Consider the following 18,734-nt stretch of genomic DNA (forward strand, 5'->3'; position numbering starts at 1 on the left):
TGGTCCTAAAACTCCAAATTTCTGTGCAGACATGTGCAACTTCACAAATGTAAGTAAACTTCAGCATATATTTAGCCATTTGAAAGATGTCGACCGAAATGATTTTTGTCTAATGTGTTTTTCATACACAGTATAACTACTGCTCCAGGGCTTAATTCAAAATATGTTAAATCATTGAGAAGCTTCCAGCTGACTTCAGAGAATGGTGGATCATGCCTGTACCCATGTATTTCATCTTTGCTTATCTAAAATGTGTTACAATACTCCTAAGCAGTATCCTTTTAGATCGGCACAAAAAAGACATGAGGGCAGAAACGGGTGAATATTTTGCATGAAATCATATGAAAAGCCTGAGAATAAGATCCAGGTCTTAAAATTTTCACCCTTTTTTGGCTGTAACTGATTGAACAGGATTTGATCTCATGATCTAGAGATGTATATACCTGTTCTCAAGTGCCTTAACCATCTTGCTACTCCACACATTTATTTTTATAATGCTATTTGCTTAATATTAATTGGCAAAACAAACAAACAAAAAAGCCATTGTGTGATTTCTCCTGGCTGTGCATAGCTCTAGTTCATGTTTGAGGGGCTGCTGCCTGCCCTGGGTTTGTTTCCTGTGCACTGTTGAATCTTGCACCCCACCTTGTAAGCAGTGGCACAGTGCCATTTTCACAGATGGACCTGAAAAGGGAAATGCCAGGCCACCAGAAGGTTCCCTTGATTTCAGATTGCAAGGTCAGGTCAAGTTCTAGATATGTTTGTGATGTTGTAATTTATGCTGAGCTTCCCCTGATTTTAAAGAGGAGTATTAATTCAAGATGTGGTACTTAACCTAGATGAAGTTTAGTACTTGTAAATACTGTTACTTTAATTGCCAGAATTTTAAGATTCTCATCTGTGCTGTAGCTAATTCTGAAAGATGTCAACTCTGAGACACCTTGACTTCTGAAGATAGAAGGAAATAGCAATAATTATGAGAGGGAAACAGCAAACAAACAGTGAAAGCTGCTACATTTGTCTAAGAAAATTGTATCCATATTTAAGAGGCAAGGCATGTAACCCAGAAGAGCCTTTAAGTTTCTTCAGATGTTTTCAGAGCTAGATTTAGAAACCTGTGCTGTGAGGGGTTCATAGGAGTTTCTGCTGATTCTTTAGATGTGAATGGTTCTGTTCTAAATAATAAATAAACAAATAAATATCATGACAGAACAACCTTGCTGGTTCCCATACAAACTGTAAGTGAATTATTTGAACAATGCCTGTCAATGTTGTTCATGTGTTGCCTTATGCAAACACTCACCCATGTGAGCAGCTTTGCTCATGTGAGTATTAGCATTCAGATGCTTCAATTGATTGACTTTCAGAGAAACTCAGCAGCCTGCATGTTTAACTAATCTATTTTAAGGAGACTTAGGCTCATAGCTTATGTGAAAACATCACCCTTCTCTGCAAAGGCCCATGCAGTACAGAGTTTAGTTAGGTACTGCAGTACCGTTATGCATCTGGTCCTGTGTTCTTAAAACACTTTCTAGACTGAGGAGCCATGTAGAGAATCTCTTAACCTGAGATTTATTTCAATTCTGTTCAGAAATGTTAAATGAAAGAGTAGCATATATTCTTCTACCTAATGAGGTATTTAGGAAGACTGTTTTCATAGGAATTATTCAGGAAGTTATCACAAAATATGTAATTTACTGGATTTTAATGATGCAGCCTGTACTGATAATATAGGTTGATGTGAAGTAAAATTTCAAACACTTTTATAAATGAAGCAATTAATGAACCGAACAGAGACTGATGATAGGATGGATCCAAACAGGTTTGGTGCTATGTTGAAGTTGTGGTAAAATAATATCCCTGAAGAATGCACTACCATTCAGTTTTCATAGCACTAAGTATCCACTGCTTTATGTGTCTTACAGGCTTGGGAGAGACTTTGCTCTCAACCAGTATCTCCCAGTCACTGCTGTAAATCTTACACACCCCACAATAATCCAGAGGAAAAGGCCACAGAGCATATGAGAAGCAGCAGTGGAGTTCAGTGCATGCTTTGATACTCCTGTGATTTGCTTTGTTTGTGTTTAATTTTACTGCCTTTAGAATAAAGGAGAAAACATGACCATGTTGCTTGAACGTCCCAGGTAGATGATAACAAAAGCAGAAGCACATACTATGGTTGGTTGTCAGACAGGTACATACAGAAGAGCACAGGACCTTTTTGATTATGGAAGATACCTGGGAGAGATCAAATAGGCTCGGAGCACAGAGCCCATTGAAGACTCATCCAGTGTTCCTAGGGTGTGACTGAAGCATGATCTTGCTCCAAAATGTGCAAACAGGATAACAGGATACAGGTGCCGGTGTGAGAAGTGGCTGCAGCACTTTGGCTGCATCAGTCTGAATTAGGCTAGAATACCATCTCGGTGAAACTGTTTCTAACAAAACTAGACTAGCACCCAGGAGGCTGTATAAATTCTTCAGAAGCTGGAGAAGTAATATTTAATAACTTCCAGAGGAGGAGAGTGCCGAGTTCATACTCAGCAGACGCCTCTCCCCACGGGAAAAATGTTCTGAATTGTGTCGACATCAAATAGTGACACACAAACGTGATGAGAATGGTCCTGCCCCTGCCTGGGCCGGTGCTCTTCCCCTTTTCCTTTCCCAGAATGGGATGGCCGGGTTGCTGCCCGAGTGGGTTTAATGTGCAGGGAGGGTTATTTGCTGGTTTTGGTGGGTGTGTGCAGGAGAGGGCTGAGGGAGGAGGAGGAGGAGTGAGGCTCCGGGCTGGCTGTGCAGCTCCAGGCACAGCCGGGCGGGTTCGGAGAGAACAGAACCAGCGGCACAGCGCTGCTGCTCCTGCCTGAGCCTCAGCGGAGCTGAGGAGGAAATGGACTTGGACTGAAAAATCCCTATCAGAAGGTAAACCCCTTCCTGTGAAAGCAGAGCTGAACTGGAAAGGGTCATGGCTTTCCTGGAGGAGGGAGAGGGGGGTGCAGCTTTGTGAAGTGACTGAATAGCTTGCCAGTGGGATCATAATAGGGTACTTGTACTTTTGTTCCTGTGCACCAGAAGGAGGTTTTTTTTAAAGGCTGTGTGTAATTCTGTGGTTTAGATAAAGAGAGTGCAGCTACACATGTTTTTAAACTGCCAGGAAGAGAGGAGAATGGCACAGAGCTTGGGCTGTTTCTGATTGCGACTGATTGCTGCTGTATGGAGGAACAATACAATTCTCTATCTTAAATAATTCTTGATAGAGTTTCTTGGTTCTTTTGATCACTTTGGAGATTTGTACAGAGAAATATGGTTAGCATATGTTTCCAGTTTCCCTGCCTTTTTGCTGAGAAATGTGTTTTATCAGTTAACATGGAATGCTAATTTTTTTTTCTTAATGTGGGGTTTTTTGGATAAACACAGGGAAACGAAAAGTTTAACAATAACTCAGGATATGGGTGAATGGTTCAGACAGGTTGCCTATGTAGCTGAGTAGCACCATAGATTTAATTTAATTTAGACTACATTTCCCTAATGAAAAATACCCTGCTGTAATTGCTGAGAACACCACACCAGAGACAAGATCAAAAATCTAGAATAAATATACCTGCAGAAAAAGAACATAAAATGCTTGGTTTAAAGATCTTTCTAACAGGATTTTAGTGATTTCCCCCCTTCAAAAGACAGAATTTGGCAGGAGGGGTATCTGTAGTTGGGTAAGAGTTGATATATAAAGATGACAAAAGAGTATCTGAAGTTGACAGAGCCCTAACAGAAGTTCAGTTGCTATGGCAGCATAATCACAAGGCATTAACTTCTCAGCAGTGGTTTGGAAACCATCCTTCAGTCAATTTGAACATCAATAGGAAGGGGAGGAATGTTAAGAGGATGTAAAGATGGTGAACAATACGAGCAGGTTGCAACAAGTAATTTGAAAAAATAACCAATTAAATCCTCCTTATTGCCACAAAGGGATTTGTGAAATCTCTCAGGTGCTTATAAAATTATGGCTTATCTCTATAAATTGCTTTTGTGAGTACAATCTTGCTGATTAGGATCTATGTTTCCTAGCAAAACATCTTCAGTGTTTATCTTTTTAATTTAGTTAAATATTCTCTAGTGTGCTTCTTGAACTAAATATTACCAAAAAAACTTCAGCAGACAGGTCAAAATTATTTAAAATGACATTTCAGTAGAGGCATTTGTATTAGCACAAAGTTTCTTGCCACCACCAACAGCCTTTGTGACAAATAGCCATTGCATTTATTCCAGTAGGATGGAACAGACAAAATAAGTAGCTTTTTCATGTCTTAGAGGTGCACAGAACACATAGCAGCTTTTAGCAGAAGAGTAATTTAGCTAGATTAATGTATTATTAGTGTTAGTTAATTGGATTAAGAATTCAGTTTCTTGGTTGTAGGGCAGAACACATCTTGTTCTCTTGGAGCAGACTCCTTTAGGGAAAACATAATTCTCTAGTTTTATTTTGTAGCCCCCATTGCTTCTTCTGTCCATCTCTCAAACCTTTGCATTGTTCTGGTGCTACCTGCCACAATCACCCACAAGAGAGAGATGAAACCAATCATGATCCCTGCACCAAAATGCTTAGACTGAACCCAGGAGTTCCTCCAGTGTTGCAGCCCCACTGGCAGGTGGGATGTGGTGACAGGGGAATGTGGCTGTGCACTCTGCAACAATATGAAATTATTTCAGGCAGTTACTTTTTGCTTCTCCTGGACAGAGATCACACTGAAAAATGGATTAAATGGTAAAATATTTTTTTGCAGGAATCTGAGGTTTCATTTTTAAGTCTTCCTATCAGTGAAGACTTTATGACCGACTTCTGGAAGACATGGGTAGAACTTATACCTATCTCCCATAAAAAATAATTGTTGAGAAGAATGCAGCAATAACGTGTTTGAAACTTGAGAAGTGGAGAAGAGCCTGTTGGGACAAGTCTGTAGCTGTCACCTGCTTGCAACAGGCTCCATCCGGGTATTGTGCTCAGCACTCACTTTGTGAGGACTCAGCCACCTCTCTCTTTTGTCTGCTTTGTCAGGGTGTTTTCCTGAGGGGGGAAAAAAAGTTAAGAAAAACAAATACTAGCCCAAAAGACATGTTTGGAATCTCTAGGGACTTTGAATTCCACAGAATTAACACCTGTCTTTATTGAGCAGGTGGTTTTACAGATGAAGAAATATGATCATATGAGTATTTTATGGGTATTAAATGTTTGAAATGACCACCTGAAGTGCAAGATGGGTAGATTTTAATTACATGCTCATGCTACATTAGAAGATCATACAGGTCTTGTAGCTCTTTGGATAGATATCTGGGATGTGTGACATTTATTACAAGTCTTTTTAAGAGGGGAAAATAGCACACAGTAAGAGATGCATCTTTTCATCACTAGAAATGCAGATACTCTGGCATTTAAACTGTCTGTGAAACTAGTTTGGGATTTTTTGTGGTTTGCAGAGGTCAAGGAAATACTGTTGTAAATCATTTAAGCATAAGTTAAAATGTTAAGCAATTGACTTTTACATGTAGGATTTGGAGAGAGAGATCTGTTATGCATAAAGATGGATTTGCTGTTGCTTAGCGTTCTGTAAAGCAGTTGCATCTTGGCTGGGTAATGTTTTTTCCTAGCAGTGAGGAGAGTAAAGAGTGAGGCAGTAAGAAACTTTTAGCAGATTTATCTCACCATCACCCTTGAGCTACTGGCGTTGAGGCAAAATCACGGAGATGCTGTAGTCAGTTGAAGATCAAATGGCAGCAAATGTTGTTAGATATCCTTTTCTGCTTTATGTCCACCAGCTCTTTCCTGCTCATCACTACATTAATATGTGGGAATAGTTTCTCTGTGGTAACGAGAAATCTTGATTTTTATATGGAGCTGAAGTAAACAAGACAGGGAGTAAAATCCCTGTGTCTTGGCTCCAACATGCATACTCTGATTGGATATTCATGCCAGCAAGGATTCAAAAACGTACTTGCATAGTTTTGCCGCTGTAATTGGAAATCATGTATATCAGCAGTTAGAAGACTGACAAATAGAAAAAAAAAAAAAAGGACTTCTGCCAAAAAGCAAAGGCTCTGCTTCTAGCAGAGTACATGTTGATGGTCTGACATCTATTCAAAGTTGTTCTTTTTGAAAAAGAGACAACAATTTCTTTACACTAACTATCCGCTGGTTACCCTGATGTCCTTTCTTATTTCCATTTTAAGTTTAGTGTAACATAAACACTTTGGCTGGAATCACAAAACAAGGATTCCTTAGAAATGTCTGTATGTAGTCAAATACAGGCTCATAACTGATATGGATGACTGTGGAGTGACTGGGAAGAAAAGTATTTGAAGCAAATTTGTCCTTTCCCTAGGTTGTCGTCTGTTGTTTGTTGTGACCTCTTGCTTTAAGAGATTTCCAAAGGTAGTAGGTAGCATTGCAGTTACTCAAGGATAAAACCCATTCTTTAGACTTTTTGAAGCATTATCAGATCAGACTGGTTTCAATAGGATCATTTTCCTACACGAGCAGGCTCTAGTCACTAATAGAAAAAAGTATTCCCTGGACAATTCCCACGTTTCCCTATCAGGACAATCCATGAGTCTCCATGGTACAAACTGGCATAAATTGAGTGTTGCATGTCTACTTTGTTTCTTACACGCTACTTTTGTTTTATGTTCTCTGGTTATTTTCTATGGATGTACTGAGTCTGACCTCATGCATAGTTGCCTTCTCCCCTCCTTTGGCCCTTGCAACTCTTGTTTCTCTGTTGTTTTTGGGACACTCCCTCTGAAATGAATGCAGATACCAGAATGGAGCCCAGGCTTTGCTAAATCACATGCCAAAGCTTGCATGGCTCCTGGATCAGCCTTCTGACAGACAACAGGAAAGGCTTTTCTGCGTGAGATGAACAAGAAAATTGGCTACAGTTACTTAGATCTAGCGCCGGGCTACACGGAGGTCCAGCAGTGCTGGGACTCTGAGGATTTGAGTTCTCTGCTTGGCTGTGCTGCAAGCATTAATTTTGGTCCAGGGTGAGTTGCTTAAACTTCCAAGCTCTCACTTGTTTCATCAGCTGGAAAGTGGTTTGCACTTGCCCACTGAACAGTTTAACATGAGTTTTATCTTGAGCTGTTCTCCCAGCCTTCCCCATAGCACCAAGCCCTGTCACAGTGCTGGGCTCTCTGGGTCAATAGAAATTTTGGGGCCGATGCAGCTCACCCAACCCCAGAATTTCTGCTGGTCTTGCACTTGTACTGTCTCAGTGAACCACAGGTCAGATCAACCAAAGCTGCCTTCTAGCTGCAAGGCCCCTGCTGTACCAGGAATTTTGCTGCTTAGCCAAGACAGGTCTCAGTAAACTGATTTAACTCTGTTGGAAATTTTTCCAGTATAACCCGTGCTCCCTAGGAGCTGCCTGATGCATTTGTGAAATCTTCTTTCTTTGTCATGTCCATTGGAATGGTTTTTAAGGTCAGAAGAACTGCTAAAGTCATTTTGCTTGACCTTCTCTTTTCAAAATCAGAGCTTTTCCCTAGAAGCCAAATGAAAGCTTATCCTTTGGGAAATTACCCAGTCATGAAAACTGCAGAATGATTGCAAGGCCAAACGTTTTCCCTCATGCTGCTTAAATTACCTTTGCTTTTTAGAAACTTCACCTTGTTTTGAGGTTAAATTTGTCTAATTCCAGCTTTTTGATGTCACAGAGTTTTCAATGGGATTGAAAAGCTTCTGCTCTTTCCTGCTATTACCTCCTTTCTCGGCTTTAATCACCTGTCATTGTGATCTAGTCCCCTCTGAAGCCTTTATCTAAGTAATGATTTGACTTTGAGTCCTTCAGGATCACAGCTAAAAGCTCACCTTGTGTTGATGTTCTTCACTGAGTTCCCTTCTGCAAATCCACCTGTATGCACACACCAGGGTTATAAATTTTTTTCTCCTTTTCCTTTATATTCTTTGTATACATTAAATGATCAGAAGAGCCAGCCCTTTCAGGTCCTCTGTGACAACCTTTTCTGGGAGATTTTGATGATGTTCCCCAACTGCCTCTGTCAATTGCTCTTGCCCAGAACATGGCTCTCAGTCTCACAGGCCCTTGCCTTCTCGATTTGCAGGCATTTTACATCAGTCTGTTAGAACACACTTGGTTGGTTTAGATGGCTTAAACAAGCATTGCCTATGAGTCACCAGCACATTCACCAGGGAAGGTTTTATATTCTTGTCTTGGCCAGCGGTACCTCATGCTGTGGGTTGCAGGAAGTAATCTCTGAGGTATCTGGCTCAGCAGAGCCTCCCCTGCTATCAGGGCCATCTGTCTGAGCAATGCCTAGATACAGTTTTCTTAAGCCTCTTTGAGTTCAAATTATTCAGGTCTTGAATAACTTGTAAATCTTGGTTCATGAAAAACACTATTAAAAAAAATCTAGCTCAATAAACAGTATCAAACAAGAAATTGGCATCATCAAATACAGACCCTAAAGATACACATCCTGAATACTCCTGCCTTTTCTATGTCATCTTTCATCATTTTTCATCTACAGCTCGCAAGGGAGCTTTGCCTGATCTGCTTTTGGTTTTTTTATATCATGCTCTAATAAAGATTTTTATTGTCTTTAAACATACTGTTTCTAGTTATTTCTTTGGTAAATTTATCTTTCTTATTAGTTGTGTTTATTTATAATGTAATGACTTAGTCATTGCCTTTTTTTTTTCTCTTTAGTTAATATTATCTCAGTTCTTATGATTGGGACATGCAGCAGAATGTCTTAAAGATTGTTGAGTTTTCCTTTTATGGTTGCTTTAAGATCTAGGAATATGTATGTTCCTTCTAAAAGCCACATGCATGTATAATTATATATCCGTATCTAACACTGCTTGCTATTTTTGTTTGTCCATGCATGCAAACAAATCATGATTGGAGATAATTGCTAATTCTTGAAAATGATGAAAAGCTTTTTATATTAGGATGAGGTCCAGTACTTATTACCTGCTGTCAGGTGCAAAACTTTCTGATTTACGAAATAATTGTACTGCGGTTTTTTTAAGATACAAAGGAAGTTTGTTACTGGCTTTTCTAGCTAAACTTCAGCAGGTTGGAGTCAGCTGTATTTCTACTGTCTGAGGAAGTTATTTCCAGTTCAAGTTACTTCCCATTGTTTCAGAGCTATTGTTGCAGCATTGCAAGTACAGCTGCAGTGGATGTGACCTGCTAATGCACAAACATCAGCTCTGTTACTCGAGGTCCAGCCAGAGGAAGAGGTCGAGGGACCAGCAGTCACTTCATGTGAAGAGCTAAAAGGAGAAACAGGGTCGTGTCTCACTCCTGAACTCCCATATTCCTGATAGCTCAGTGGTTCTGTCATCCCCTAATGAAGGAAAACACGAGGATGACTTGGAAAGTGGGAGATTCCCGGTGTTGCGGAAGATCGGCTCTTGTGTGTATCCGGTACAAAATCCATTCCCAGGGCTCCCTGCTGTCCCTTCTCTTGTGCCACGGAACGGGCACTCGGCACTGAACCAAGCCAAGGGCTTTGCTCTGCTCTCAGCAGGCTGGAAGCTGGGGCTGGAATGGCTTTCCCACCATGCTGCAGACATGGGTCACTCAGTACAGCTCAGCACACCTACACTGCACTCTTGCAGTCAGCACAGGCTTTTCTCTGGCTGCTGGAGTCAAAATTGCAGTTATTCCAGCATTAGGCTGTTTGAAAAGGCCCTTGGCACTGTGGTGGAGTTACTGTAAAGTAGCTTTCCTGGTTAATTCTAATTGCAAACTAATCCAGAAATATGAATGTGGCTGTAAGCAGATCCCTCAGTTTCTGAAGTATCTTTTCATGTCAAAAATCGTGCTGGACAAAATGTATACAACATAAAGGAATATTTAGTTATCTAACTCTTTCTGAAGCTTATAGATTACAGAAGATATAGGAAGCCCACACCTATACTTGTAAACTGGACCTGTTCCAGCATTGTTGAGAAACAGAGAAGGGATTTGTGTCAGATACTTGCTGCTGAGGAGTTCAAAATTTAAAAAAATCTTTGCAATAAATGGGGTTTAAAAGAAAATTAAATGGCGGGTGCTGGATTTTACCTTCATATGCACCTAAAATAAGGATAATGAAGGCAGTGAATCACAGATTCATATTACAGTTAGATAGAAATGTAACTTAATAAAGTATAGTACATATATTTCTGCTGGATTGCTTCTGATTAACTACATATTCGGTTAGTGGGATTAGATTTCTCTGTACATAAATCTAACATAAGATCCTAACAGAGGTGATGCTGAAATCCTGGCACTAGGCCATAAACCTGTGTTTGCAGTTGCTTTGCTCCTTTTTACTGCCCACAAGATCCTAGAGAGCCACTTTGGCTCCTGTGGGTACTTCTCTTAGTTGAGTGGAATTCCCTTTTTTGTACTGACCTCCTTCTGTTAACTGTGTAGGTAACACAAATTCTCAGCTTTGATCCTGTGTGTAGCAATAGGTGGATTTGCCCCTTAAAGACAGAATGAACAGCTCCATAAAGACCATAATTGATAGTTAAACATCTCACCTGTGTGTGCACCTTGCTCAACTTTGGGTGTTGCAGGAAAGTGAGAACTCAAAGCAGAGCTGACAGGGCAATCACAAGTGACTCCTAGGATCTTACTAAAGCAAGTCCAGTTGGTGTTCAGCTGCCACGAGGGCTGTTTCTTCATGCCAGCAGAGCAGTTGCACAGCTGGGGATTTAGACTGAATGATTACTCACATCTCTGCTATAAGGAAAAACTGTATTCCATGCAGTGAATAACTGCACTGCTGTCAGCAGCAGCTGATGGCTATAACAATATTGTGTGTCGATAGAATTAACATTAATAAGTTACAAAGTTTTTTACAGTCCATCTATTAAGGAATACACTGGCATGACATTGTCAGTCACTGTTGTAATGCCGAGAAGTATTTTTGTATAAAATCAGACACTGGGCATGAATTAACAGTGCAAGTGTTCATAACAGCAGAGCAGCTGGGGTTTTGTCTCACCCAAGGCAGCACAGCAATCAGTGGAAGACTCTGAGGGTCTCCCATGTCTCTTCCATGCATATTGTCATTCAGATTTACAGTCACAGCCTCACGCTCCATTTCCCACTTTTCCCCAGTCCTGTGTATTGCAGCTCCATCAGCTTGGGAACTGCCAGTGTGAGCTCTGCTTCCTGCTGCTCCATCCTCTCGCAGGTTGAACAGAGGCAGAAGCTGTGCTGAGAGCTGTTTCTATTGAGATGTTGTGACAGTAGTGTAAAAAACAGCTTTAGAGGGTCCAAATTTTAAAGATGTGTATTAAACAAGAATTAATTAAAAAAAAGTTTATTACACTTTCCTTCCATCAGTAGTAATAAAGAAACTTATCATAGATTCTGAAATCCTTTGGAAGCAAAGAAACTGCACTTTTTTTTTTTTTTTTTTCTGAGCACAGATATTTGTAGTGACTTGCTAAACAGATAAGAGCCTGGGAAAAATGAGTGGACAGTTTAGGTCAGGATGTTATTAGAAGCAAATTTTGGTCTTCTCAGTGTTTATGCTGTTCCAGCCGCTTGTGAGATCACAGAAGCCTGCAGAGAAGGAAACAATGGAATTTGGTGTTACACCGAACATCAAACAGGGTTGAAGGTTCTGTGACCTCTGCAAGTAATTAAAATAAAGCTTCACTGGAAAATGGTAGGCTACTGCCACAGTTCCTGTTTTACAATTCATGACATTCCTTAAGGGGTTTAAAAGATGAGTCTGGATTATTCTTGTGCTGCTCCTTAGTCCTTAAGAGAGTTAAGAAATCAAGTCATTCTCCTCAGTTGTGGTAGGAGTAAATATTGGATAGGTTTGTCCATCAAATGGGCCTATTATAACTGTTCATAAAAACTTTAAAAAAAGGGAAAAGGGGAAGTGCTTTTACTCTCAAATGTACTCTTTCAACTACATAATAGTTTTTGTAGTATTTAAATAGAGAAGTTAAGCTTTCTACATGTTTAATAGCTCTCTGTCAGGTGACTGCTAGGTTATCTCTGAAAGGAGAGTGAGCGAATGCAGCTGTGCAAATGTAACACAACAAATATGCACTTAATTGTGTCCTTTGGCCAGCAGAACATGTCTGTTGGTAATTAGTTCTTCCTCTACCAGACCCACTGGCATGTGAGCTCTCCTGGTGGGATTCTTGTTATTGTTCTCTCTGGCTCTTGTTCACTGTTGTTCTGGAAGGAAGGACAGAGCTGAAGGCATGAGTAATAGGAAATCTTAAGCTCTCACGTTCACCAAAGAGGAAAACATTTATTTAATCAGCCTAGAGCTTTACAAGCACTCAGAGAATAGAAGTTAAGTCTTGTGGGAAGTGGGGGCAGAGGGGTTGGACTCAGAAAATACAGCCCTTGGCTTTTGAAGTGCTGTTACCCTGGGGTTAATGCTGTACATGAGCTCAGTGCAGGTACTTTTTCAGCTGGGTTTTTGGGACATGTTGTGTCAGCTTGTCTGCAGCTGCATTTGCAGCTCCTGGGTTGGAAATATTTCTTCCAATACCCACCACTGCCTTCCTTGACAGCTAGGTGTGACAGTACATTTCTGGCTTCAGGAGGTCCCCAAACAAGTGACGTTGAAAAAGTGAAGGTAAATGAGTGTGGTGCACGTTGTGAAGAGGTTGGAGCATCAGCAGGGTGAGAAGGTTGGACACGACCTCAGAGAACGGTGTTCAGCTGGTGCTTCAAATACCTCCCAGCCCTTTAGTTTACCTTTTAAACTGGTAAAGGTCTCTAAACTGGGTGCACACAGTGTGTAACCCAGTGCCTCTGTTCTGCCACCTCTCTCGTTCTGGACAACTGAGCAGGGTCATTACCCCCCCCATTAGAAGGAGCCTTCAAAGCCCTCTGTAAACAGCCCACAGAGGCTTTTCAAATGGCTTAATCAGCTAAGGAGGATTTGTAACGTCCAAGTCGAAGTCATTCGGGAGAACAGCATGCTGGAAAAAGGCTGGAAATTTATAGCTTCTGAGTCTGAAAAGGTGATCTTTGAAAAATCTGGTATGAAAAATGTGGTTTCTCATTGTCAACTGTTATTATAGGTCTTGGTATTGTCATAATACATAATAGCATTTGTACTTTTGCTTGTGTCACCTGGGACATGTCCTCTGCAGAATAAACACATCCAGCTCCCCTCCGTAGCCCATCATCCATGAATCCTGGTCATTGAGCCTCTGACAGTCCTTCATAAGCATTAGAGATGTGATAACATGATTTTATTTTTCAGACTGGTTATGAAGAATACATTTCTATAATGGTTTTCCTTGGCAGTGTTTCTCCAAAGTACTTCATGTAGGACACTAAATGTAATTTAACCTGCTTTGTAGACTGGGAAACTGAAGGTCAGTGTTGATACAGACTTGATTCCGGTTTAAGTCTTGAAATTACCAGAATAAATAGAGCCTTAATACTACTTAAAATAATGTTGTATCTATTTCATTAACATGAACATGCATATAATGTGTATATTATGTATAGTATATTTCTTCAGTAGTATATAGAAAATAACTAAAACTCTTATATCATTGATTAGTCACCAATCAGTGAGATTTGCAGAGCCATAGAAAGCCACTCAAATTTAGCATCCATATATTTATGTTTATAATTATGCTTATAGAATTCCTTTGGTGACTGTTTCTTCACTCTGCAATTTGAAGGTTCTGGAAGTATTTGGTAAATGAGAACATACTTCTACTTTTTTAAATTTAATTTTTTCTGTCTACTGTGTTCAAATGGGATTTAATCTGAGAACCTATTTTAGATTTGTCAGTGTGGGTAGAAGATAAATAGGCAAGTCAGAAGAGGTTGTATGTTGTCATAAATTGATAACTGATGTGCTTTGCTTTTAGGGCAAATGCAAGTGCCTGATGATTTAACAGAGACTTTACAGGCAGTGACAGCAACACATAGGTTTAATGTTTCATTTGACAATAAATTGCTGTCAATTCATTCAATTCCATTTAAGAATTTGTATGTGTAGTAAAAATGTTAAATATTATTTTGGTTGGTTTTAGCACTTCTAGCTAAGCAAACCAAGGTATTTACAGCAATTAATTTAGCTTACTCCGTCTTACTTTAGGGAGAGTCCTCTAAGATATGGGTCACAGTTTGTACTTGGTGGTTTGGATGGTCCTGACTACTCAATCAAAGTGAAATAATTCAGAAGGGAGCATAAGCAGTGTGGTTTATCAAAACCCAGTGGCTGCATAGCACAGAGAACTGCAAAGGATTTCTGGATGTGAACTTGGGAAGGGGCAAGGAGAACTCAGCATAGTGAGAAGAAGAAAGCCTTTAACCCTCTCTCACCTTGACTGAAGAATGTTTGGGGCAAATGTGCACTTAATCAATGTTACCTCTTACTGCCATGAGGATTGAGATGCAAACCTTTTAATGCACGGCACAGTAGCATAAGATCCCAGGAAGCTGCACACTGAACATACTGAATGAGGATTTAATAGCCCTAAAAGGGCAAAAGCAGATGTCTAAGAAGTGTGAATATTACATTGACTTGCAGATGCAAAAGGTTTTCCTAATGCATTATAAATGACTGATTTTTAGCAACCATTTTCCCAGATGATCACAGCAAGTCAGGCACATTAAGATGAGTCCTGAATTAGTTGAGATTCAGAATGTTTTCCAGCAGATACTCGCTGTAGAAAGGATCCCACTCATGAGTTGTAGAAACATTACAGAGGCAGAAAACTCAAACTGTTTTGGAAGTGTTTAACAACAACAACTGCAGCTGCTCTGGTATGTGACTTCCCCAAAACCTCTCCAGTGCAGGGTGTGTTCACACTTCAACTTTGCAGGGTTGTGTTATCATCTGGGGTGTGGTGTTCATTCATCATCACTCACACCAGGCTAAAATTTGGCCAGTTGTTTCAGTCTCGGGGAAAGACCTGATAAACTTGAAGTCCATCCCTTTGGCTGTTTTGAAGAGGCAGGTGTACATGGTTTAAACTATATTCCCTTGACAGTAGCTTATCAGAAGTTTGTCCAGGAAAATGAAACTTCAGAGAAGCCACAGGTCTATGCATAATAATGTGATGAATTCTGGATTTCTTTATCCTATAAATTCCAGTCTTGAATGAAACTAGTGGGATACCTCAGAGGTTAAATAATTGCTAGAGAGAGTCAGAGATGAAGAAGACAGCCAGTAATGAAAATGATAGAAAATGAGCATTAACTGTGTTTTTCTCTCTCAGTTCAATATTGGCTTTGTTGCTGCAAGTCAAACATCAGTTCTGCGTTTTCTCCCTCATTAGCTTTTCTTTCTTGAGTAGACATATTTTGTAGTGACTTTTCATTTTCCCCATTAGAAGAGACCCTGTTTTGCCTGATGGCTCTAAATCTGCTGTACTAAAAACCCCTAAATCCCATTACTCTCTCTGTTTGGAGGATTTTGCCCCTAAAGAGCAAGAATCAACAGTAAATGCAGGATCTGATTAAGAGAAGTGCAGGTTTTTTGCAACTGAACAGTAAAATATATAACTAAACTAACAGCACACCGAGTCGTCTTCTGTGGACTTGTATTGCTGAAATTCCTGGATGGGAGTTGTTCAAATTGAATGGTGCAACTTTACCTCTAGAAGATCTGGGTGGTAGAGCTGGTTTTCTGGTAGCTGTCAGGTACTTTAATCCATGTACTTCATCATCTCTTTTAAATAGAAAGCCTGTGTGATGAATGTCAAATGTGAACCAAAAAAATGTTATTATTCTTCTCAACAGACAAAAGGAAAGGTTGGATTTATTAATGTTACGGTCTTAAGTATAATGAGGTAGGAAATGCTTTTGATGACATTTTACAAGTCAGCTATAAACAGGTACTCTATGCATATAACATCTCAGTGGATGGGGAATATTTGTGAAAAAGGACTTGAGGTTAATTGGTTTGGAAAGCCAGATACAAATTTAAAGACTTTGAGAATTCTTTACTTGTCACTATGAAGGGTCATTTTCTAGGATTAATTATTTTTCTATTTAAAAGCCTGATGTGGACACTGTGTGCTTAGTTTATGATGTAAGGAAGCTAATGCACTGATTGCTTCTCCTAAGGAGAAGAAATTGCATTAATATTTGTGCCTTGATCTTTCCTGTCCTTATAGTCCTGAAATCTGATCAGCTTTGCCTATTATGGGTATCAATGTATTTAAGAGAATGAGTGACTCAGTGGATTTGGATTTGGGAAACAGGATCTAGGGTACTTAGGACCTTTACATCAGTACAAATTCAGCTGAAGCTGTCTTTGCTGGTGTAGCTTCTGAAGTCAGGCATCTGTGAATTGAATTAATGGTCCCAGAAGTGGCTCTAGAAAGCTCTCTCCACTAACGCCCGTATCAGCAGTGTAGGGAAGAAGGCCAAGGAATGAAATGGCAGGTTGAAAACTCATTCATTGACTAAATCCTTCCTTAACAATGGATCAGTTGAGAAAAAGGTGTTGCTTGGCAAAATGAGGAGGTAGCAGGTTTACACAAATTAACTGCAGTGTGACATTCATTGCCTTGGACTGTTAGATAGATGAAGATTTAAAAAGATGTTTGTCAAATCTTGGGGAACAGATACATTATGATGTAGCTCCTGGCCAGGAAGACACTGATTACTTGGGTGGGAAGGTGTGAAGAGGAAGGGCTGTTCTGCATTGTCTTTCCTCTTGCAGACTTTTCCCCAAGCAGTCACTGCTGGCCTCTGTTGAGGACAGGATAGACCTCAGGACTGAAGCAATGTGGCAGAACTTACATTCTCCATGCTACTGTCACATCATGAGGGCAGTGTTGCATCATAACAGGTGAACTAGAAGAAAAAGGGCAACGGTCAGTCAGCATATGATGAGTGCTCACAAGCAGTGCAATGCATTTGTCCCTCATGTCCCTTTTTTGTTTTTGTGTAGGCAGGTGACAAGCATTATCATCCAAGCTGTGCACGATGCAGCAGATGCAACCAAATGTTCACAGAAGGAGAAGAAATGTATCTGCAAGGTAAGGATATCTCCATTCCTAAACAAGAAAATCAGATGTGATTTTTCTGTCACAGACCTCAGGATATAAATCATCCCCATGTAATATGGCCAAGGAGGACTACAGTCATCCTGTCTTCAGTAGTGTTCTCATATTTTTTCACTTGATTCTTTTTTGCTCTATTAGGTGGCCATAACTGGCTCTGCAGGGATTCTGCACCCTTGCTGAGGCAGCCTGTGCTTGCTAAAAAATGAAATTTATTTACCCGTGAGATGCCTCTGAATTTGGCATCTCATGGGCGGCTTAGCCCCAGAATGGTGTATGAGATACCAGACAAAGTGAAGGGATTTCCCCTGATTTCTGCTGATCAGTTTCTCTGCTCTTCTGGACCACGCTCCAAACTGTAAAAGGCAAGGGAAAATCTTCCAGAACCTGCAGTGAGTTTGTTTTGAACCATGTAGACCTCATTCTTCATGCACACTGGCAGAGTCTCTCCTCTGGTTCTTAATCATATTTTCTTCCCTTGCCTACTTCCCTTTTATCTGATCACATCTCTCTTTTTATTCCCATTTGCTTTATTTTTATATCTTTCTATAGTCACCTCTTTCTTGTAGGTTTATTTTTATCTCCCCTTTCTTGTTGACAGTCTAGCGCTCCCAAGAATTGCCAGGCTTGTTTTTTTCATTATCTTTTCACATAAAAAAGAATATGCTCTTTTCTTTGATTAAAAGTAGCCTTGATCTGAATCCCACCTACTCTCTGAGAGGGTAGCATACTAACTATTAAATTATTTTAATTACTTGCTGTAGTATTACTGTTGGTAGAAGGACGTATAATACCCATTTATGTAAGCCAGAAATAAAAGTGAAAAAGGCAGATACATGTTGTGATTTTATATATTGCACTTAGGTTAGAAAACTTGATGTACTTGAAAGGAATGTAGAAGAATAGGGAAAAAATTATCAAAGTGTGGTAACAGCCATCTCTTGAAATCCTGAGGAGAAGTTCTTACTGGAGGAGTTCCAAAATAAGATAATATTGTTAAGGCATTCCTTTGAAGCTAGCTTGTTTTATTTTGTAGTTTGTCCTTCCTTGCAGTCCCTCTCTCATCTCTCACTGACCTTATACCTCAGTCATCTTATTCCAGCTGTGCACAGAACGGGATGTGAAATTGTGTAGCAGCTCTGCGTTGCAGGAGCAGGGAGAGGCTGGAAGAGGGCTGGGTGGGAGGTGCTGCTTTCTGATGGCAAATTGGAAGGACTAACAGGAAAGCAGCAGTTAGAGCATCTGGCATATCTTAGTTTCCTCACATCATGGTGTGATGAAGTACAGGCAGAGTTCAAGATGAGCATCAGTTTGTCCTTTGCTGTCATTAATTAATAACGACCATTTCCAACTGGTGCCATTTGCACCAGTCTAGCAGAGAGTGGGATTTTGGGTTGATTGAGCAGGCTTTGGTGTAAATTTCTGCAGATCAAAATAAGACAGAAGGTATCACTTCTACTTAAACTAGGCAGGACTTTATCCTGGACAAGTTCAGGTGATATGAAAGAGGAGAGGAGAGAAATCTGGCTGCTTGATCTGCTGTTCTCAATGTATTTCTCTTTCTGTGGTTATGAATCAATGTTCCTTGTGTTTACTCTGTCTCAAGGGAGGAGCACCTCAAATTGCATTGCTTTATTGTTCATAAGCTGCTTTCTGACTAAATAATGTAATTGCTGAGTGTGCTCCAGACTGTCCTGCC

The 18,734-nt window shown here is 40.1% G+C and overlaps 1 protein-coding gene across 20 annotated transcripts in view; it reads left to right on the plus strand.

Annotated features, from left to right (window-relative positions):
* The window catches only part of ABLIM1 (actin binding LIM protein 1), a 188,066-nt gene that overhangs the window by 124,952 nt on the left and 44,380 nt on the right, over positions 1-18,734 (plus strand). For all 20 annotated transcript variants that reach the window (XM_032115907.1, XM_032115903.1, XM_032115889.1 and 17 more), the window contains exon 7: positions 16,924-17,011. In XM_032115907.1, the coding sequence (XP_031971798.1) occupies positions 16,924-17,011 (88 nt within the window). The remainder of the gene's footprint in view (positions 1-16,923; positions 17,012-18,734) is intronic.

This window comes from Corvus moneduloides, chromosome 8 (assembly GCF_009650955.1).
Source record: "Corvus moneduloides isolate bCorMon1 chromosome 8, bCorMon1.pri, whole genome shotgun sequence".
Classification (NCBI taxonomy): Eukaryota; Metazoa; Chordata; class Aves; order Passeriformes; family Corvidae; genus Corvus; species Corvus moneduloides.